The 23,410-nt window shown below is 40.2% G+C and overlaps 1 protein-coding gene across 7 annotated transcripts in view; it reads left to right on the forward strand.

Moving 5' to 3' along the window:
- rtn4a (reticulon 4a) overlaps positions 1-11,984 on the forward strand; it is a 42,382-nt gene extending 30,398 nt beyond the window's left edge. For all 7 annotated transcript variants that reach the window (XM_073481824.1, XM_073481826.1, XM_073481825.1 and 4 more), the window contains 6 exons: positions 3,734-3,941; positions 7,044-7,182; positions 8,723-8,792; positions 9,108-9,154; positions 9,877-9,935; positions 10,798-11,984. In XM_073481824.1, the coding sequence (XP_073337925.1) occupies positions 3,734-3,941; positions 7,044-7,182; positions 8,723-8,792; positions 9,108-9,154; positions 9,877-9,935; positions 10,798-10,840 (566 nt within the window). In that variant the 3' untranslated portion in view covers positions 10,841-11,984. The remainder of the gene's footprint in view (positions 1-3,733; positions 3,942-7,043; positions 7,183-8,722; positions 8,793-9,107; positions 9,155-9,876; positions 9,936-10,797) is intronic.
- Positions 11,985-23,410: the final 11,426 nt, after the last annotated feature.

Genomic DNA, 23,410 nt, shown 5'->3' on the forward strand with positions numbered 1-23,410 from the left:
TCATTATGTCATCGACTTGTCAGTTCAGCTTTAAATCTTCTGTCAGCAGAATAAGTCTGTATGTGTTGGTGTTGAGCAGGCGTCCTGCAGTGAAAGCAGTCAGTTAGATTTGTCTGCTTGGAAACAACATATTGAAATCTGATTTGAGGTTTTCAGCCTCATAAGCTCTTTTATTGGCTGTTAAATACTTTGGGCGGCTGCCAAACATATTGTGGCCGGTGGGTCAGTGTGTGGTGTTGAGCAACACGGCCGCCCTCGCTCACACCACCTGCTATTGTCTCTTCAGTTTGCATTTTAATGCTGCTTTGCTTATCAGCAACACACTTTATCTGTAAGAGTTTGAGACTTTATTATTCTTTAATGGCACCTGCTGAGTTTTACAGCGAACCCTTCATTATGAAGGCTCTCCGGCTGTGTAATGTCAATAGGTATGGTCAGATTCCTGCGTGCAGTTTGACGTGACGTCCTCGTGGTTCAGAGTCAGAAAGTACAGCATGTGTCAGCTGGCAGCCGCGTCAGAGCTGCAGGAAACTCACGACTCCTTCACTTCTAATAATGTCCACTGACCTGCCTGGAATTCCCTGGTGAAATATAAGCATGCTCGGTACAGGACACAGGTCATGAACTCAGCTGTCTCCCAGCAGTCTGACCCCCCAGCCACCACCTCAACACCACCTGTCTGTCAGCTCCTCGGAGAGTGGGCCAGCTCCCTGCAGCACCTGTATGTCAGACAGAACCTGCAGGTTAAACTCCACATACTTAACACTCAGTGAGGCTGGAGCTGTGGTTACAAGGACCCTAATATTACACTAATAAGCAGAATAAAGAAAGCCTCATGTCACCACCGAAATGTTGACCCCTAAGCCTAACCTTGCCTAATTACCATTTAAACTCTTAATCTGATTACTTCTTTCTGGTTGGAATAAATATATTACTATACTTTACTACTGTAAGACCTTGTACTGGTTGCGTAGAGTCATACATTATTTCTGCATAAATCATTTAATGAAATGTCAACTTTTATAATCAGCCTGTCAACGTCTTAACAAATGAAATGTCCTTTATGAGTAAAGCACCTATAGAAGCTCAAGTTGTGTCTAAAGAACTGCAGCTGTTTCTGAAAGGTTAAACTGACTTTACAAGAAGTTTGTGCTGAATCACAAGTGGTCATGTTGAACAAACTCTTTTATGTGAACATTAAGCTAATGGCAAAGAAGTACAAAACTCCAATACAATACAAAATAATGTTAGTTATTAGTCAAAACGGGCTCCCCATAGAACAGAACAAACCAAATTCCATTCAAAAATCTGTCGTTTTATATGTGCCTGCGTCTTAAAGGCCAATGACCAAGGTCTTATAAAAAATAAAATATAATAAGAAAAATATCAACTGTTCTTAGGATCATTGTCACCCAGTAGACGTTTTGTCTGAGCAGGCTCCAGCGGCTAAATAGCCAAAAAAGTCCAAAATGTTTCGTTCAGACGGAACCAATGACGATGTTAGTTTACAGTAAGTGTCTGGTAGAAAAGTCACTCATCACTTATCAACTTACAATTTCAAAGTGTCGTTGAAAACAGTTGGCAGACTTAATTCACCTGTCAGGCCACAGACTGAAGAAACTGACAGCTGGAGTTTATCCAGAACCAGTCCAGAACCAGCAGTTAGTCTGAGAAGTTGTATTTGTGTTGACTGGAAGACGCTCCCAGAGCAACACAGTGAATAAAATGATCACATTATTAGATTGGTAGATAGGTTGGACTTTACAGTTACGGCTGAAAATGACACCAAAAATGAACAAGTTTGGAGATTAAATATTTTCTGCGATCCAGGCATAATTTGCTTTAATCAATAATCTGCAAATACCCGATCATTTAACTGTTAACTCTATAAAACATCAGAAAACAGAAAAACATTAGAACATTTCTCAAATCCCAGATCGATGTCATCTACTGTCTAACAGTCTAAAAGTATAGATATATCTGCAGTTTTACTTTAAATGAATCATTCAAGTCATTTTTTATCTCAGTGGAGTAATCCAACAATTGATCAATCGTTACCGAGTATGATAAAATGTTTTTCTGCAGTTTCTACATCAGTTTAATTAGTCTGTAAAACGCTGCCCAACTGGAAGTGTGTCGCAGGAAAAAGCTTCAGATTTCATGATAGTCATGATTGTTTCTCTCAGCCTGTTTGTAAGCAGCCATTTTGTTCATCATCAAACCCTGGCAAAAGGACAGGAAGCAGGGGGCGGGGCTAAAGCGTGCCAGTGTTTATTCATTGCACTCTGAAAGCTCCTGAGAGTCGTCCTGTTTCGTGACATCAACAGGAAGCTGGGGGGAAGTTGAGTGATTTTTGGGGGCATAATAAAATCATAGTCACACAGGTCAAAGCTAGTGACCTTCAGTGTGGCTGCTGGCGTTACATCACTGTGAAGTCATCGTTGTGGCGTCAGGGTGGAAAATGTAAGACGTCCAGAAGGCTCAGAGACGATGACGCTGGTGAGTCAGCAGCTGCAGTGAGTTTCCTGTAGGGTGAGTCTGACAAAGTAACCTCTGACCTCACAGGGTCGCGGATGGAGGAGACGCACTGAAAGATGCTCCACCTCCACCTCCACACAGTCACATGCACCACCCGTGTGATGGCCGGCTGAGAACTGAAGCAGAAAATGTGACCAGTTTTGACTTTTTCTTCCTGAGGACACGTTAACTCAAACACACCGATCCAATCAGATCAGTGAAAACCTCATGATGTCTCATCTAGTGATGTGCTGGAAGGTCAAATTTCAAAGAGTATCCTTAATCAGTTATTGGGCATGTTAACAATTAATAGTTGGATAATTGTTAAAAAAGTTAGACAACACAAAGATCTTGTTTTAACATAATTAAAAGGTTTAAACCCGTAATTGTCACAGAACAGAAGGAAGTTAGTGCTGGAGCTGTAAATAAAACATCATGTAGGCCTTGTCCCCTCTAATACAGATATTTGTCAGTAGGTGGCAATAAAGTCTACATCACAGATGCGTCAAATACCAAACAAGAACATTATGAACATGGACAACTTGAGGTGTGACGTCGTCGTTTCTCCAAACACGTTAAACGTGTACATATGGGTTTTCTTTAGAAGGCAATTTATACAATCTCACATGTTGGTGACCTGAAACAAAATATCGGTACAAGTGTGAACAAGGGGGAAGTTTCTGTGCACAGACCAGGAACGGGACGATATGAAAATGTAATGTCACGACTGTCTAAAATATCTGTAGTTTATGACATTATCCCAGGAATCATCAACGTACTTTTGAAACTCTTTATTTGACCTTAATCTTTGTTAAACAAACATTAAACTGCATCACAGATATAACAATAATCTTTCCTGCATAAATAACTGGCCATTTAAAGTTGGGCTCCTCATCTCTGCAGTATTTCCACACATTTGAACTTTTCTTGTGGGTTAACAATCAGCAAGTGGAGTCTTCAGTCACGGCAGGAAGCTGAGGATTTATGAATGAGTGAAAAGATGCTTTGTAAAATAAACCAGGAAGTAAATATATGACTGTGTTATTGAGCCAAACAGATACCACTATCAATTATCCTGATTGTTTTTATCAAGATTCGACAAACAGAAATATAAAATATCTCATGAAAGCTGCAGGTTTCATTTGAGGACACAGTGGAGCTCAGTGACTCCTCTGTGGATGATTGACACTAACCCTCAGTCTTCCTCCTCCTGCAGTGGTGGATCTCCTCTACTGGCGTGATGTGAAGACCACGAGCGTGGTGTTCGGCGCCGCCCTGCTGCTCCTCCTCTCCCTGATGGTGTGCAGCATCGTCAGCGTGAGCTCCTACATCGGCCTGGCTCTGCTCTCAGTCACCATCTGCTTCAGGATATACAAAGGCATCCTGCAGGCCATCCAGAAGTCAGATGAGGGACACCCATTCAAGTGAGTCAGAGGCTTCAGCGCCGATAGTGGACCCGGACGTCACTTTGTGTCAGCGTCACGATTTACAGATGAGACTTTAGTCCGATAGAAGATTTATTATATGCCAGCTTTTATTAATAATAATGTACGGAAGAGGATTAGGGCCATTGTTAAAGAAAAATAATTTAAAAAATAGAGTTCTGACTTTTTCTTCACCAGTTCGACTTTCATCTCAGAATTCTGAGAAATAAAGTCAGAACTCAAATGTATTTACAGTGGCCCGAACTCTCTTCCACAGTGATGTAATGATAGTAGTACTAATAATAATAACAGAGTTCTTTCTGAAGATATTCAGACACATACTTGTACGAGAGTATCTGAGCTTCATGCTACTTTATACTTCCACTCATTACATGTATGTGATAACTTTAGTTACTAGTTACAGTGGGGATTACAGATTACACGCTGCATCACAGCCAAAGTAGCACATAATTTAGTTGTACTTAAATGTCAGATGCTTAAAATTCTTCAGTACTTGAGTAAAAGTCTTTAACATGATATCTTTACTTTTGGTCATTATGACCTTTGACTTTATATCCCACACTTCTTTTTCCTTGTGTTGTAAAAAGAACCCAAAGAAGAACTGGGTCAGGGTTTCACTGAGACTTTAAATCAGCCAATCACATCACAGAAATCACTGACCTAATTAATCTTAATTATCAGTCAGTGCCGCAGGCGGTCTGATCCGTCTCCTGATGTTAGGATGTATGTTGAGCACAGATAAGATCGTTTTAACAGAAAATCTTTGATCTTTTATTTAATTTCAGTGAAGAGGTCAAAGGTCACATCACACAAACACATAAATACATCTGTGTATCCTGTGAAGCAGTGACTGTTTACTTCCTCCTCTTACTGTTAGTTTGCTTCTTTATCCTCCTTCCTGGCTGTTGGACAAAACCTTCTTACTGTGTTTTTACCTCCACACTGACCTCACAGCACACTAGAGGCCAATTAGCTCAGATTAACATAAGCCGGAGAAGAGTGAGCTCAGAGTCGCTTTACAAGCTGATTTCTACAGATTTTACAACATCAGAGAGACGAATGAGAGCTGCATTTAAAAAGTCAGAACACGTCTGCAAAGAGATTAAAGTGACTCGGAACAGATTTTATTGAATATTTAGCACCTCAAAATAAGCACCAGCCAAAAACAGTGTTGATCCATCAATCAAGCTTCATACTGTAGAGATGATTGAGTGGAAGGGTTAGGGTCAAGTCAAGTCAAGTCAAGTCAAGCTTTATTTATGTAGCACCTTTAGCCAAGGCGCTTTACAATGAAAAACAAATACAATTACAATTAAATACATCAGATAAAAGCACAATAAAACACAATAAAACAATAAAATAAAATATAAGAAACAATAAGAACTGTCATGATAAAACAATCAGTCAGTTAGGAGTGTTAAAGGTGGAGAGGTGGTTTTTGAGCAGGGATTTAAAATTTTCTAAATTTGGAGCTGTTCTAATGCAGAATGGCAAGTTGTTCCAAAGTTTTGGAGCAGCGACCGGGAAGGCTCGATCACCTCTCGTTTTTAGTCTAGATTTTGGTATGCTGAGGAGGAATTGGTCGGCTGACCGTGATGTTCTACATGGAGTGTGGGCAACAAGCAGGTCACCTAGATAAGGGGGAGCCAAGCCGTTCATGGTCTTGAAAGTCAATAATAAAATTTTAAAACTTATCCTCTGGCAAACAGGAAGCCAGTGGAGAGACCTCAACAATGACACAAAGTCAGACAGCAAAGAAAAGGAAGAACAACAACAAATACTGACAAACTAAAGTCGAGCTCACAACAGGCAGTAAAAAGACAAAGCAAAGATAACAAAAAAACAACAACAACAAAAAGCAAACAGGTAATTTGATAGAAATAATATAAATTTCAGTTAGATAAAACCCATAACACTTTGCCGTTAGGGCAGATAATTTAAAAGACAAAATAATTGGAAATGGTTAAGATTAAAATAATGTGAACAGTTTGGGAGATTTGAGATCAATTTGTGAAATGGCTGAAGGGTTTAAGAGTATTGATTTTAATCTAGTAAGTGTTTTTAAAGTGTGAACATCTGGCCGGTGGATGAAAGAGTTAAAGTTGCACCAACTCAGCAGTGGATGTCAGCTTTTCTATTAAAACTACTGTAATCATGGTGTAAGCATGTCTTTATATGCTCCCACTCGGCCAGATTATCGAACACCATAATGTCGTCTTCCACTGCTATGCAGACGACACACAAATATACCTTCTGCTGAGGCCCAGTGACCCAAGAAGCCTAGCTGCTGTCTTAGACTGTCTTAAAGATATCAACTGTTGGATGGCTCTAAATTTCCTACAACTTAATAACTCAAAAACAGAAATCATTCTCTCGCCTCCAACTGTCACAGAATTCAGCAGCTAGGCTTCTAACTGGTTTTAACAGACGGCATCCCATTACCCCAGTCCTAGCTTCCCTTCATTGGCTCCCCGTCCATTTTAGAATTGATTTTAAGATTTTACTGATCACTTTTAAAGCACTCGTGGGTCTGGCTCCGACCCACATAGCAGACATTTTAATTCCCTACGAGCCAGCTCGCAGACTTAGATCCTCGCGCGGGGCCTTTCTAAGCGATCCAAAGTCGAGGATAAAAACCAAAGTTGATCGTGCCTTCGCCATCAGGGCCCCTCGGCTTTGGAACGCCCTGCCTGAGGAGATGAGGCTCGCAGGATCAGTAACTTCTTTTAAATCACTTCTTAAAAAACATTTTTATAGACTTGCCTTTTAAGTGATGTCGTCCTTTTGCTTTTGCTCCGACCGTTTGAGTTTATTATATTAATTGATTTGTTTGTTTGTTTTTTACCTATTTGATTTATTCCATTTCTTTATTTTGCTTATTTTATTAATTTTTATCATTACTTCTCTTTTTCAGTTGTTTGTTTCAAATTGTTAAACTATAAATGCCATTTATTTCATTTGTCCTCTTTGTAAACTGGGTTTCCAAAAAGTGCTATATAAATAAAGCTTATTATTATTATTATTATTATTTGTAAAAGATTCAGACATTTTCATCACCCTCTCCTCTGCTGTCCCCTTCAGGCAGTACCTTGACCAGGAGGTGGCGCTGTCTGAGGACATGGTCCACAAGTACAGCGACATGGTTCTCGCCAAACTCAACAAGACCATCGGTGAATTAAGGCGCCTGTTCCTGGTCGAGGACCTGGTCGACTCCATCAAGGTGAGAACGACGCTGGCTCACACAGAAATTATAAATTAACGTAAAGGAAGGAGACGCCAGCTGGTCGAAGACGGTTAAAGACACATTTTAACAGCAGAAACAAACGAGGCGGGCAGCGCCGTCTAAACTACGGTGATAACAGTTACTACAGCCACTGGAATATGGCAGTGGATCTGGTCCTATTGGAGGGGAAGCACCTCCTGGCCCTCATTGTCTCACTGTTTCGGTGCTAACTGCTGCTAGCTGCTAACTGCTGCTAGCTGCTTGTTAAATCTCCTGTTTGTGGGTGAGTTGGTGTCAACACATAAAATCATAGAGTCTAACCTGAAGTCTTCAGATCCAGTCATTATCATAAAGATGATTTTAAACGTGTTTGATATCTGACGTTGGTGATTGATGACATCACCTTGTAAATAAACAACTTTACCTGAAGGTCACCCTACAGAAACCCTACAGTCCTACACACCTCCATCCAGGAGCTTGCCAACATTTTTGGGCTTTTTTAACATGAGGTCTCGGTTGCTTGGCGTCCATGTTTGTTTTGGTACAAGAACAAGTGACTATCGTCTCATGACAAATCTGTGCACGTCTTCGTCTCCTGCTTTACTTTGACACTCGGTGTTAAGTTCTGCTTTTAATTTGGCGTTCTCCTCTACGTCATGTGGACCTTCTGTCCTTTCAGTCGTGGATTCTGAAGGATCAGCTGTGTTGATCAGTAGCACCTCCAGTGTGTTAATATAAGACACTTCAGTCCAGTTGTACTGAGAGCTCTACAGCTGTCAGAGGCCTGTCGTCACCTCCCTCCACCCTCCACCCTCCAGCCAGCTCCCTCCACCCTCCACCCTCCAGTCCAAATACAGATCTGCACTCTGCCACAGCAGCGTCAGAGCAGAAGAAATTCCCTAACAGGGTAAAAACGTCTGAATCTTTTAATCCCATCAGGAGGAAGTTTCAGCCTCAGGAATGTGGATTACAAATGTGTGTGTCTGGATGTATTATGGGATGTTCATGTTATTCTCCTGCCTCTGATGAACTTCCTGTTGTCCTCCTCGCTGTGCCGTCCGCAGCAGCCTGTCATCAAACGCCACACATGTTTAATCTGCCACTCCAGTCGGAAGTGAAACAGTTTAACTGTGGTTGGTTTGTTTTTCCTGGCGGCTGTTTCCATGTTCATCCTTAAAACTGTCACATCATGTTACAGCAGCAGCTTCATATTATATTCATATATATATATATATATATACGCACACACACATACATATTAGGAGTGAGGCTATGAGGCTTTGTGCAGCCAGAAAATGAATAGATGAGTCGTGTGATCACTTTGTAGTTTTGATCTTTGAGTGTCTGTTTCATGAGACATGATCCTCATCAGTGGTATTGATCCATCAGTGGTATTGATCCTTGTCTTTCATTGTTTGCTAGCTAATTAAAGATGTTTTGTGTATCAGATAATGTGCAGACGATGTTCTCTGGTCTGTAGACTTGTTTACATCCTGATGGTATTTTAATGAACTGTGACGTTTCTTCTTCTCTGCAGTTTGCCGTGTTGATGTGGATCCTGACCTACGTTGGTGCCTTGTTCAACGGGCTCACTCTTCTTATTCTGGGTGAGGAAAGGGTCACATGTGCTGATATGAAGCTGTTGTTTCCCATCATCCTTAGAGCCTCACACTGATGATGAATGTAAAGCGACTGTAGAGGAAGTTAATATTTCTTACTTTGGCTCCATCAGGTGGTGAATGAAGGACGTTGATGCCTGTAGAAGAATATAAAAGATCAGACATTTAAACCGTTGTGTTGTTTTTCGACAGATCTGATTATCTGTAGTTTTAACATTTTGGTTTTAAATCAACTAATGAGAAGCAGCAGGTCTGAAGTTTTGATCACTAAATGCAACTTTTCTTCTTCTTCCTGTTCGTCAGGTCTGATTGGAGCGTTCAGCTGCCCGATCGTCTACGAGAAACACCAGGTAACAACCATCTCATCAATAGTAACTCAACATTTCACTGTAAATTTGATCTTCTTTAAGGAAAAATCAGGGAAGTGACAAAGTCTCAGTGATCATATTTATATCATAAATCATCAAAAGTCATCTAACCCTGCTGCTCTTCTGAGAACTGTGTGAAAATCCAACGTTGTCGACGCATTAAGACAGAATCAATATGTGAAATGAGAAGTTTAGATGTTGTCATGGGTAACGCCTGTCTTCACCTTTGGTTTCCAACTCTAACAGAAGAAATCTGTGGGCCTTTTCCTGAAACACCCTAAATAAAGTTGTTAGTCATCCATGTGTGAACAATGTGAAGTATCAGAGGAGTCACAACAAAAGTCCTTCTGATGATTTTATGTATCTTCAGCTGATACTTCAGTATTTTTACATGCATGAATGCAGGATGTTTACTTGTAGAAGAGTATTTGAACGTATTGATACTTTTACTGGATGAATTCTTCCATCTCAGTAAATGTTCTTTGAAATGCTGCTGTGTTGTTGAGCCTCACTTCACACCGACACACACAACAACAGACATTATAGATGTAATCTGCTGAGTCATGTTGTTTCACACGTTTATTTCATGTTTCCCTTCATTCATATGGACACAGCAGGTTTTCTGTTAAGTACTGACACAAACAGATTTTTAATGAAAGTTGTTGCTGTTATCGGTCCTGACTCTGTCTCGGTCTGTGTTTCAGGCTCAGATCGACCACTACCTGGCTCTGGTCAACAACCAGGTCAAAGACGTTGTTGGAAAGTAAGTGGACAGTTTCTTCCCTCCGTCTGTTTGTCCTCCTTCTGTCCACATTGAGACGACGTTAATAAGAAAGGGTGTTTTCAGAGTGGACTAACTGGTGCTTCATGTTCCTGTAAAAGATGAGATATGATAGATCTTTGATAGACAAGATCACAGAACGTTTTCATTACTGCTGATCACATCAACCAGCTGTGTTTCTGTTGCCATGACAACTGTACAAGTTCAATCCAGAGACTCAAATCAGGGACGGACATTAGGATGAGAAAGAGCAGTAAAAAAAAAACACATTCAGTCAGAACCTCAAAAAACAGAGTGGCCCAAACTTGTCCACAAGGAACCTATCAGGTGTGAAACCATGTTGTTTGTGATGACTGATGGTAACCAGTTGGACCAGTTCTGTTGGGAGTGTGGGAACCATCAGCAGATACAATCATTGTATGTGAGACGTACACAGTCTGATCACAATCTGCTGATCTGTTGCTCTCCTGTCTGTCTGAATGATGTGTTGCTCTCCTGTCTGTCTGAATGATGTGTTGCTCTCCTGTCTGTCTGAATGATCTGTTACTCTCCTGTCTGTCTGAATGATCTGTTGCTCTCCTGTCTGTCTGAATGATCTGTTGCTCTCCTGTCTGTCTGAATGATGTGTTGCTCTCCTGTCTGTCTGAATGATGTGTTGCTCTCCTGTCTGTCTGAATGATCTGTTACTCTCCTGTCTGTCTGAATGATGTGTTGCTCTCCTGTCTGTCTGAATGATCTGTTGCTCTCCTGTCTGTCTGAATGATGTGTTGCTCTCCTGTCTGTCTGAATGATCTGTTACTTTCCATCGTTGTGATCATTGTCTGAACTTCCTGTCGTCCTGCAGGATCCAGGCGAAGGTGCCGGGGATGAAACGTAAAGCGGAGTGAAGAAACGACGAGTTTGGATTCAGGAAGTCCTGAGAGGAAGATGGTTGTGGGGGGGTGGGGGGGTGGGGTGGATATGAAGGGAGGTTGGAGGAGACGAGGGGTCTGGCGTGGACGCAGCCCTTCTAACTTTATTTGTCAAAATAATAAAAACACTTGTTTTCCAGTTCAGAATTCCTTTTTTTGTGTTTTCTGGAGAAGTTGAAGCAGGTCGGAGTTCAGCTGAGGTTCACGACATCGACGTCGCCTTGATGATATGTAACATTTTTTATTTTAATGGAGTTTTGAAATGTTTGTTTCTGTGAGAAACACATTTTAAACTTCAGTAATCCTCCCTCTCCCACCCAGTGCATTGTGGGAGTTGAATGCTCCTTCAGCTGGGCTCGGTGGGTGTTTTTCTTGTCATTTTGCGTTTTCCCTTCCCGCAGTCGAGCCGAGCGAAGATATCTCTTTCTTCCTCTGCTGGTTTTGTGAAAGTCGAGCCGCAAACAGCACCTCATTTGTATTTTTTCTTATTTTGGTATTTTGAGTTCAGAGTTAGAAGTTTTTTGTGATTTAACCGTCGTGTCCCTCAAGCTTCGAGCTCGTTTCCTCTATAACCTGCTGCGTGGTTTTGCCTCGACGTGACGAATGACGAATTTGTGAACGCCGTCTTTGACTCCTAATGAGGCAGCGAGGGAGGGGGGAGGGGCGGGGCTTGTACTACCATTTAAAAACTTTCATCGCTTCTGAGTAACTCTAGCTAGAATCATCTAGAAAACCTTTGCCAGACAAATAAAACACATGAATTACATAAAGTTGTTATTTCCATGTCATTGCAGCTGTCTAGTAATGAAAACTCTGGAAGAAACACGTTTACATTCATCCACATCAGATAAAATATTTAAAAAGTGACAAAAAAAAATGAAATGGGATTTAAAGAAAAAAATAAATAAACATACTGTCTGTGGAGCCAATATCTTAATAAAGTTGCAACTTGATGTGACTTTGGGAATCCTTCGAGCATTTGTTTGTTATGCAAGTATAATTGTGAATGATAAACTTCATACTTCAATTGTGACGATAAAAAGCTTCCAGCCGGGAGCCGTGTTTGTGGAATGCATTGTGAGATGTAAACAATTATCAATAAAGCTTCTAGACGAAGAAAGTCCCGCCTCCTTGTCTTTTCCTCATTTGTGAAGCAAGTTTGCCTCCGTTTGCGTCCCACTGCTAAATATGGAAGAGAAAACATGCATAAATAAATCCTGCCAAAGATAAAAGTATAGAGTTTTAAATTTGTCTTTCTCAAGTCTGAACTATATTGTAAGTAGAAATATCTCATCATTTCGGAATCAAAACTAAATTTGTCAAAATGATGAGATGCATGTTCAGAAGCCCTGAGGGGCAAATGAAGAAATGTTCTCAGTCTGACCTGAACTTTAGCCAGGATAATGTATGTCCTCTGTGTGGAACAAGAACAATATAATAATAAATAAATAAAATAATAATCTAACAAGTAAATAACAATACAAGACACATGAACGACAGTTTAACTGAACGTTTGTTTTAAAGTTTGTGGTACGAGACCTAAGATGAAGGGAGCACAAACATCATCCCATATCCAATAAATGAAGCCATTACAAGCCTCCTGCGAAGAAAAATTACTTGGTTTCAAACATGGGGGAAAAAAATCACTTGGCTTCATAAATGAATCTTTTTTTACCTGGCAAAAAAATGTGAGTGTGATGAGAATTTTGTACTTCATGTAGAGGTATGTGAATTTTTTCAGGTGGGGGGGGGGGGACTTAGATTATCCTGGTAAAAAAATGTTTCCACTGCAGTAACAGACTTGACAGGAAATGGAAGAGAAAATGGATCACCAGAGAAAAAATCTTCCTGTTGCCATCTGTGAAGACGTGAAAAAAAAAAACGTTTCAGTAAAGTTTGGGAGGAAAAGTGCAAAAAAATGTAGGGAGAATTTTTTGTTCATTTGTGAAATTGAAAAAAAGCCACGTCAGAGTGGAATGGGATTTATTTTTTTGTCAGGAAGAGAAAAATGTTTTTTAAGTGTGTAAAATCAAGTGAATAAAAATGTGTGAAACTGATAGAAAAAAATATTTGAGGAACATAAAAAACAATGTGTGAAACAATAATTTTGTGTGAAAACAAGTGAAATATCTTTCAAGGAAAAAATCGTGTTAGAAAAATGAGCCTCACAAGACAGAAAACACTCTCTCGCCTCAACTTTATTCACTCAGTTTCAAAGTCTTTGGTTTTTTAATAGTTATCTGACGCACTACATGAGGGCAAAACTAGTGATTAATGTGTAGTCAGACTAAAAATGAAGCTTTGTGGGTGGAGGATTGATCAAAATGTTTTTTTGCAAACAGTAAAATCAACTTAATTCCACTGAAGTCATTATCTTAAGCAGAGGAGAAATAATTTAAACCAAACATGTTGATAAGAAAAGGCAACGTTCAGAGTCAACATGTTGAGGAATAAATGTGCCGACATCATTACAAAGTCCAAAAATCTGCAGTTGAGTAAAATAACAACTAAAATCGACCTCCTGTGGGGGGGGCTTTGGTAGAAGAATGAATAAAGACGAAATTTTACACAAGTGATGAGACAAACAAAATTAAGAAATAGACAAACAAAACAGTGCAGTTGAAAACAAAGTAACCGAGAGTTTAAAGCAGACACTCAACAGATTGTAAGTAATTTGAATATTTTTATAGAAGACTTATGTTTGACAGTTAACACATCTTTTCTTCACAGACACAAAAGTTCAGTTTTAGACCCAGTTTTAAAGTTTTCTGTTTTTTAATATTTGAGTTGTAAAAACTGAAAACATTCTTTCTGGTTTCAAAGAGAAGAAGATGAGATAAACAAGCAGCCACGTTTGACTCTAAAAATGTTAATGTTTCATGAGAGAAGATCAAAGTTTATACAGGAGTTTACAGATTGAGTTATCACATGGTCTTTGTTCCTTTGTACTTGAATCCCTGAACTTCCTCTGCCGCCCCCCCCAGGACGAACACACATCCATGTGCCTCCTCCCTCAGAGTTTCAACACATTCATACCTTCATCCCAGCATCCTTTGCTCTGCCCGCACAGGACAAGACTCTCCATCCCACAGAGACACTGAGAAACCAGATGGGTTAGACCATGACCAGAGTCTGAATCCAAAGCCAGGATAAATAGCTTCAGTGAATGTATTGTTGTAGGTGGATGAGAGTGTCAGAGGACGCTGAAGAAGGACAGAATGCCAGCAGGACAGGTCACATACACTCCTAGTCTGTTCGAGATGGAGGAGGAGGAGTTGATGATGCATCTTCCTCTGATATTGTGAGAGACAGAGTAACAATCATCAGAGCAGCTCAGTGTCTCTGTGATTTAAGCCCACGACCTCTTTTGGCGGCTCAACAGTACAACCAGCGCCCTGGTACTACCCACCCTGGACTCCACCAATCAATGATGTTGTCAATATGATGATATTTAAACAAATTTTATCTGAATTTACGCTTCATATTTGTTACATGTAAGCCTGCAGCTAAGATGTTGCTCAGTTATAGTAAATTTGTATTCTTGATCACATACTTGTCTCTGAGGAAGAGGGCAGATTCAGGATCAGATCAGAATCCTTGCAAATGGTAAAACTCATTCACAAACTCCCAGAGACCATCCAGTGACGGGTCACACCAGAACAACATGAAACATGGTTTAGTTCACCTGTTTCACCAGACTCACATCTTTGATGTCATCTGTTTCACTGCACTGTCCATGTCTCAGCAGGTGTGATCCCAGCGACAGCAGGTGTGATCTTAGCGACAGCAGGTGATCCAGCTCTCCAGTTTTATCTAACCTATTTTTTTAACTTACTTTTTTATTGTTTTTTGTCAACAACAGTGCAACATATACATTTTGTTCTTGCTCTATCCAACTGTAAGCAACATTTGTACACATTATAACCAAGTTATAAGTTATAAACAAATAAGACAAACAGAAACAATGTAATATCCACTCCAAAATAAATAATAATATACATATACAGACATACATACAAGCATTGCGTAAAATATGTATAAAGCAGGAGTAAGTTTTCTGTTACACCTCATTCTATCATTAGAGTCACAACAGGACTCCACCGTTTGGTGAAGGTGGGGTTTTGGAGGGTTAATAAATATGTAATTTTCTCCATGTATTATATGTGGGGTGTCAGTTTCAGCCATCCACTGGTTATACATTTCACAGCAGATGTAAGTAACATTTATTGGAGCAGTGGGTGGGCATCAGTGGCATAGCACTGGAGTGGTTCAGGTCATACTTGATTGATCGAACTTTCTGTGTCAGCCTTGGTGACTCTGTATCCTCCTCTGCTCCTCTCTTGTGTGGAGTCCCACAGGGCTCAGTTCTTGGCCCTCTCCTCTTCTCTCTCTATTTGCTCCTGCTTGGTTCCATACTTAGGAAGCACGGCCTTTCATTTCATTGTTATGTGGACGACAGTCAGATTTATCTGCCTCTTAAAAAGAAAGATGAATTCGATGCCAGGGTGTTACTTAAGTGTCTCAATGACATAAAGGCCTGGATGGCAAATAACTTTTTAAAATTCAATGATAAAAAGACTGAAGTGATGGTTTTCGGTGGCACCACTGGGACCCCCCCCCCCCCGTAGACCTGGGTTCCTTGGCCCAGTATATCAAGCCTAGCATCACAAACCTAGGAGTTAAAGTGGACCCTGAGCTTAAGCTCAACAGTCAGATCAAAGCTGTTGTTAAATCTAGCTTTTTCCAGTTGAGGCAGCTGGCCAAAATAAAGCCAATTCTTACAAGGCAGCACTTTGAGACGGTAATCCACGCCTTTGTTACCACTCGGCCCGATTACTGCAATGCACTGTATGTGGGGGTTGGTGGGTCCTCCATTGCCCGTCTCCAGTTGGTGCAAAATGCAGCTGCACGTCTTTTAACTGGCACACGTAAACACAAGCACATTTCCCCCATTTTAGCCTCACTCCACTGGCTGCCCATTCAATTTAGGATCCATTTTAAAATTCTTTTATTTGCTTTTAAATCCCTGGATGGTCTTGCCCCGCCCTACCTCTCTGAGCTTCTACACCCTTATACCCCCACCCGCTCTCTCAGGTCAGCTGATCAGCTGCTCCTGAGTGTGCCTAAAACTAAGCGGAAGCTCAGAGGGGACCGTGCTTTTGCTGTGTCGGCTCCTAAACTATGGAACGATCTGCCTCAGCACGTTAAACAGGCCTCTTCTCTGTCTGTTTTTAAATCACTTCTTAAAACCCATCTCTTCTCCTTGGCCTTTGACACCCAGTAAGACATCGATTTTATCTCCTTGTTTTCATTGCTTTGTATTGCGTGGCTTTTATTATTTTTTACTCATGTTTTGTGTCTTTTAATTTATTTTTGTATTTTATATGTAATTTTATTCTCTTTTAATCTTGTGATATATCTTGTAGGAAAACCTGTTTAAGAGCATCAAATACGTCTCCCCAGAATGTCTTTAGTTTGGGACATAACCAGAATACATGGGTGTGATTGGCAATGTATGCTCCACAATTCCTCCAGCATCAACTGGAGTGAGTTTTGGATACGATTTCAGGTTATCTGAAAAAACTGGTGACTATTTTCCATTTAAATTCTCTCCATGTATTAGAATTTGTAACCAGGTGCGCCTCAGTGCAAACCTCCTCCCTGTTGTCCTGCGATATCACCATGTTCATTTCCACCTCCCACCTTTGCTTTATCTGAAAAGAGTTATGTAGATTCATGGACAAAAATGTATGATATAATTCACTAATTATCTTCCTATCTCCATTTCCTGTTTGTATATTTACTAGAAACTTTTCTATAGGGGTTTAGGCAGTGTTTCCACTTTTTGGAATATTTAACATTTGCCAGAATACCCAACCTGGAAATATTGGGTGATTTGGAAGAACTTCCAAATTGTTCAATGGGTGGGAATACCCAACTAGGAATCTCCTTGGAATTTGGCTTTACTATAAACAGACACCAGGTGGCGCCAAAACGGGCAACAGATTGGAATATATATCTACTTGGAGGCTACATTTGGAAGGGGAGGTAAGGGGACTGAAATGGGCCCCACTTATGTGGTCCCAAAGGTGCACTCTCCACCCTACAGACAGGCCACACCCCCGTCCCCATCTTCTTCTAATTAGGTTTGAGCGCGGTGTATTTAAGTAATAATATTTATAGTTTTTCTAGGGTAGATATATTTATCATAAAATAAAATTTATATCAAGTATACACCGCTAAAACAATATTTTGTGTTTTTATATTTTTCTATTTTTTTAGTTTTTTATATTTTTCCATTTTTTTGGTTTTTGTTGTTTGGCTTTTATTGTTTTTTATAATTCCCTCCCATATTTGAGTTGGTTAACCTTATTGTTTTTCTTCTGTATGTCCTCTAGGTGGCGCTCGCGACGTTTCGTCCTACTTGGACTTCTTCAGGCATAAGCCACGACATACAGGTAAGTATCCCTTGTTCCAATTAGCTGGGGAGATGTTGCTCCTCCGAAGTCTAACGCCAAACTGAATGATCTGCTTGTCTTTCTCCCTTTTATACTCTCCCTTAATGAACTGACTTGTTTTTAAATTGTTATGTTTAACTTAGTGTTATCCCTTCCTATGAACTTGCTTGTTTTAAACGTAGTTGTTTTTAACTTAGTGCAAACGTAATTGTTTTTATATAGTTGTTTTTAACTTATTTATAAATATTTATATTTATATATTTATTATATATTTATTAATGAATTTAGTCCTTAATCCTTATTTCCCATGTTCCTTTTCCCTCTTCATTTCCCTACTCCACTGCCTATCCTCCATCCTTTACCATTAACCGGCGATAAACTTATCCTTGCGTACCTCGTATATATTCTTTTTGCCTCTCTTTGGGCTATATACGGAATCCTTAATCGTAACCGTTTTAGGGTTGTCCGACCTCCTTGGGTCAATTTGCGGGTTAAGGTCAGGGTTTGGGATTAGGGTTAGGGGTGAGAATCAAATTAGGGTTAGGGTTAGGATAGGGATCCTGATACCCCCTCCGAGAGGAGAAGGTGGGTGCACTGTCCATCCACCCATAGGATCTCCCGCCCCTCTGGTCCCAGCGGACTTGCCGGTTACCGCGGCGTTTGCCGTACCGGACTTCAGTCCAATCAGTCATGGTTTTTTTTCTTTTTTTAGTTTTTAAAAAAACTTTTGTTTTTATTGTTGAAAAAAATTGAATGAACTTAAAAAGCTTTCCAAAAGGAGGAAAGTATCAAATTTGTGTTTTTAGAAAAAAAAAAAAAAAAAAAAAATTGTTTTTAAATAAAGAACAAAGGAAGGTGTGCCAAAATAAACAAACGACGTTTCGACTCTGTACGAGTCTTCTTCAGGTACTGGCACACTAAAGAACTATAGCTGGCTTGCAATGCTGGCTGCCGAAAGAGCTCTGTACTGCATGCTGGTCAAATGAATAATGAGCTCTCTCCCTATGTTCCCTCTATTTATACCCTCTGTTTTTAGCTTGTCTTTTTAACTTAGTGTTTTCATTCCCTTAATGAGTCCAATAGTTTTTAAAGCCCTTTCCACACAATTTTTACCCTATGCCAAACAAATGTAATGTTATAGAGTATATATTTATATCTTTATATATTTTAAGTATTTATAAATGTTTTTAATTAATTATAAAATTTAAATATTTGTAATTATGAAATTTTTAAGAGTGTGGTTAGGGTTAGGGGTTAGAACAATGATTAGGGTTAAGGCAAAGAATGTGGTTAGGATTAGGGGTTAGGACAATGGTTAGGGTTAGGACAAAGGGTGTGGTTAGGGTTAGGGACTAGGCCAATGGTTAGGGTTAGGGTTAGGGCCAGGGTTAGGGACTAGGCCAATGATTAGGGTTAGGGCAAAAGATGTGGTTAGGGTTAGGAGTTAGGACAATGGTTAGGGTTAGGGTTAGGGTTAGGGGGTTAGGGTTAGGGGAGGGGGAAAAATCCTGTCTCCTGTCGGAGGAGGAGAATCTATCCCGTCCCCATCTGGGGGCTGGGACTTCATCCCTCCTCCAGTCAGAAACTGGTGGGGCTCTCTCCGTCCACCCATCTCTTTCGTCCTCATCCGGGTAGCGCGCCGGCCGGCGTCGCCCATCCCTCCGGACCAGGGTCCAGTCGTCCCGGTGCTCCGCCATCCGGCTCTCTGAGCACCTCGTTTTAGTTTCTTTTCTAAATTAGTTTCTTTTCTATAAAAATAACAAACCAAAAAAAATATACAAATATAGTTTTATAAGAAATTGTTTTTTTAAATTAAAATAAACAACAAAGGAAGGTGTGTCCTGGGCGGCAACGTTTCGACCCTCTCCGGGTCTTCCTCAGGCCTCTCTGACACACAAAAAACTATAACTGTAGGTCTGGCTGGCAAGTGATGCGTCCTGTGCAATAACCCAGTGAGCAACTGAGCTCTCCTGTGGTGCTCCTCCTTTATATAGGCTCTGTTTGCTTCAGTTAAAATTTGGTGTTTCTAATTCAATTCGGTAATGTACTTTTTTTGCACTTAGTTTTTCCTCTCTGTGCCACTCCCTAATTAACCTATCCTCAAATAAATTATATTTATGTGTTCCCCCAAATGTCCCCTACCCATCCATGGAATCATATTTATGAAATTATTAATTTTAATATTTATCATAAACTGTATTTTTGCCCACTATATATATGAATTAAAATGTTTTAACCACTACTAATGTGTTCTCCCAATTGTCCTCTAATCATCCATGGAGTTATATTAATTTAATTTATAATTTTTAATAATTTTAAATAATTTCAATATTAATCATAAATTATACTTTTGCCCACTACTAACATGAATTAGAATTTTTTAACCATCATATATTTATTCTCCCCCATACCCTGTCCCTATCCCTAATGTTATATTTACTGTATTTATTACATTTAGTTTTTAATTAATAATAATTAAGTATTTATAATTGTATCCCAAATACCCATAAATTGATCCCTGTTTGGGCTAGGGTTTGGAAAAGGGGAGGGATAAGAAGGGGGAGTGGTTAGGGTTAGGGAAAGGGAAGGGTTAGGGTTAGGGAAGGGTTAGGGTTAGAGCATGGAGGGTAGGGTTAGGAAAGGGGAGTAGTTAGGGTTAGGTAAAGGGAATATATCTCGATGACTCTCCCCGGCACCAACCTTCTGGAAGGCCCAGTTTGGTATGGAGAGTCAAAGGCAAGGCACGGGCCGACGCATGTCACACTTAGTTTCCGAGTTGCTTGTGGAGACAGGGAGGAGAGAGAGAAGAAGGGGGTGGTTTTATGTGGATGAATAAATTATGATCTGGTGGTTTAATGTAGGTAAGGTTTAAAGGAGGAGTTCCGTTTGGAATTGTTGCAGTAGAGGTAAGTAGGTAAGAAAGGATTGTTTGAGGTTGAAGTTTGGATTAGGGTTTAAAAGGAGGTCGGAATTGGAAGACGTTAGGTCTGGGATAGAAATGAAGAGTTGCCTAATTTTGGTATATTGTTAGGGTTAGGGTTGAAAGAAGGAGTTGGTTGGGGTTAGGGTTAGGGTTAGGGTTAGAGGGTTAGGGTTAGGGGTTAGGGGCGGGGAACTGATCCCGTCTCCAGCCTCTGGAGACTGGGAAATCATCCCGTCTCCGGAAGGAAACGGGGGCTGCTCTCTCCATCCACCCTCCTCTCTCCTCATCCTGGTACGGATGGCGCGCCGGCCGGCGTCGACCACTCCGTTGGACCAGGGTCCAGTCGTCCTCCTCATAACGGTCCATGAGGTAGGTACTGTTGTTAAAAGAAAATTGTTTTTTGAAAAAAATAAAATTATTTTAAATGGAAAAATAATCAACTAAAGAAGGTGTGTCAGCGCAACGTTTCGACCCACTTCGGGTCTTCTTCAGGCCAATGACACACAATTAACTATTATTCTCTCTTTCCGGACAGCTGGAAAACATGCGCTCAGCTCGGAGTTCAGGTGAGTTATGAGCTCCTGCTGAAGCTCTTCCCTTTTTATACCCTCTGTTTGTCTTATATTACTTTTTAGTTAAGCTTAACTGTGAATTGTTTTTTTAGGTCTAAAGAAGGTAAGTAGATTATAAATTGGTTTTTTTAAGGTAAGTATATTTATATTTATGAATTGTAGTAATTAATTAATGGTAAGTATTTAATATTAATTGTTATAATTAATTTAAGGTAAGTATTGTTTTAATTGTTGTATATTTTTGTGGCAAATATAAATTCCCTTGTCAACCATTCCCCTATGTGTTTAAAATTTTAAAACTATGTATAATAAGTAGGATTATTAATTGTAGTAAAGAAATTATATTTATTGTATTTATTAATTATGTTTTTAATATTATGAATTAATGTATTAATTAATCCCTTACATCAAAGTAATGTGAAAAAGATTAGTAAGTATGTGTTGGTTCTGTGATGAATAAAGTCATTCTATAGCACTGTGTTGTATTCTTTCAGTGTGTGATGAATAAAGTCATTGTATTCCGTTGTGTTGTCTTTTATTGTAATTGCAGTAAGTGTGCACAGGTGAGATTTTGTCATTGGTTAGGTTGAGGCGAGTAAAAAGGAGTTGGTTAGGGTTAGGGTTAGGGTTAGGGTTAGGGGGTTAGGGTTAGGGTTAGGGTTAGGGGGTTAGGGTTAGGGTTAGGGTTAGGGGGTTAGGGTTAGGGTTAGGGTTAGGGTTAGGGGGGGGTTAGGGTTAGGGTTAGGGTTAGGGTTAGGGTTAGGGTTAGGGGGTTAGGGTTAGGGTTAGGGTTAGGGTTAGGGTTAGGGGGGTTAGGGTGGGGGTTAGGGTTAGGGTTAGGGTTAGGGTTAGGGTTAGGGGGTTAGGGTTAGGGTTAGGGTTAGGGTTAGGGGTTAGGGGTTAGGGTTAGGGTTAGGGTTAGGGTTAGGGTTAGGGGGTTAGGGTTAGGGTTAGGGTTAGGGTTAGGGTTAGGGGGTTAGGGTTAGGGTTAGGGTTAGGGTTAGGGTTAGGTTATAGGGATGAAAACCACCGTTGTCACCCCCTGACAAGACTTTATTTGTTAATAACTTTTGATAGGAATGTCGTAGAGACTTGAAACCAAGTTCTACCCCCCCCTGACTAGGCATGGGCTTTCCAACGGTGCCATCCCCGAGTCTGTACGAGCTTCCGTTTCGGAGCTACGTCACTTCCGGTTTCGATTTTCCGTATCTCGGGAAGGGAAGGTCGTAGAGACTCGGGACCAAGACTGGCGTGTTCAGCGCCCTCACAAACCATCTGACGGATCTTGTTTCCAAGTCTGTAGCACCTTCGGTTCCGGAGTTATGAGCGTTTGAAGTTTCCTATTCAAGTCAATGGGAAGTGGTGAAATCCGCCTAAGTGTTTTTGAAAAAACGTTCCCCAGAACATGCTTAGGAGCACGTTTCAGGCCATTTGGAGTCTATATATACCTATAATAAAAATTGAAATTTTCGTGAAATTTTATGAATTTTTTCAAAGTGTAACCCTAGGGTTAGGGTTAGTGTTTTTGAAAAAACGTTCTCCAGAACATGCTTAGGAGCACGTTTCAGGCCATTTGGAGTCTATATATACCTATAAGAACAATTGAAATTTTCGTGAAATTTAGTGATTTTTTTTCTAAGTGTAACCCTAACAAAATTGTTTTTCCAGAAGTTGTTCAGGAGCACGTTTCAGGCCATTTGGAGTCTTTTTAGTTTTTTGTGTTTTTCAGGAAAATGAAGCAGATGTGAGCACGTGAGCGAGTGGAGACTGTGGCTACCCCCCAAAATGTGGCCATGGGCTTTCCAATGGTACCAGCCATGTGTCTGTAGCCCCTTCCTGGGCGGAGCTGTGGCGATTTGAAATCTCCCATTCAAAGTAATGTGAAAAAGATTAGTAAGTATGTGTTGGTTCTGTGATGAATAAAGTCATTCTATAGCACTGTGTTGTATTCTTTCAGTGTGTGATGAATAAAGTCATTGTATTCCGTTGTGTTGTCTTTTATTGTAATTGCAGTAAGTGTGCACAGGTGAGATTTTGTCATTGGTTAGGTTGAGGCGAGTAAAAAGGAGTTGGTTAAGGTTAGTAAAAAGAGACAGGGTTAGGGTTAGGGTTAGGGTTAGGGTTAGGGTTAGGGGTTAGGGTTAGGGTTAGGGTTAGGGTTAGGGGGTTAGGGTTAGGGTTAGGGTTAGGGTTAGGGTTAGGGGTTAGGGTTAGGGTTAGGGTTAGGGTTAGGGGGGGGTTAGGTAAGGGGACTGAAATGGGCCCCACTTATGTGGTCCCAAAGGTGCACTCTCCACCCTACAGACAGGCCACACCCCCTTCCCCATCTTCTTCTAATTAGGTTTGAGCGCGGTGTATTTAAGTAATAATATTTATAGTTTTTCTAGGGTAGATATATTTATCATAAAATAAAATTTATATCAAGTATACACCGCTAAAACAATATTTTGTGTTTTTATATTTTTCTATTTTTTTAGTTTTTTATATTTTTCCATTTTTTTGGTTTTTGTTGTTTGGCTTTTATTGATTTTTATAATTCCCTCCCATACTTGAGTTGGTTAACCTTATTGTTTTTCTTCTGTATGTCCTCTAG

The sequence above is a fragment of the Pagrus major genome, chromosome 15 (assembly GCF_040436345.1).
Source record: "Pagrus major chromosome 15, Pma_NU_1.0".
NCBI classification, from domain to species: domain Eukaryota; kingdom Metazoa; phylum Chordata; class Actinopteri; order Spariformes; family Sparidae; genus Pagrus; species Pagrus major.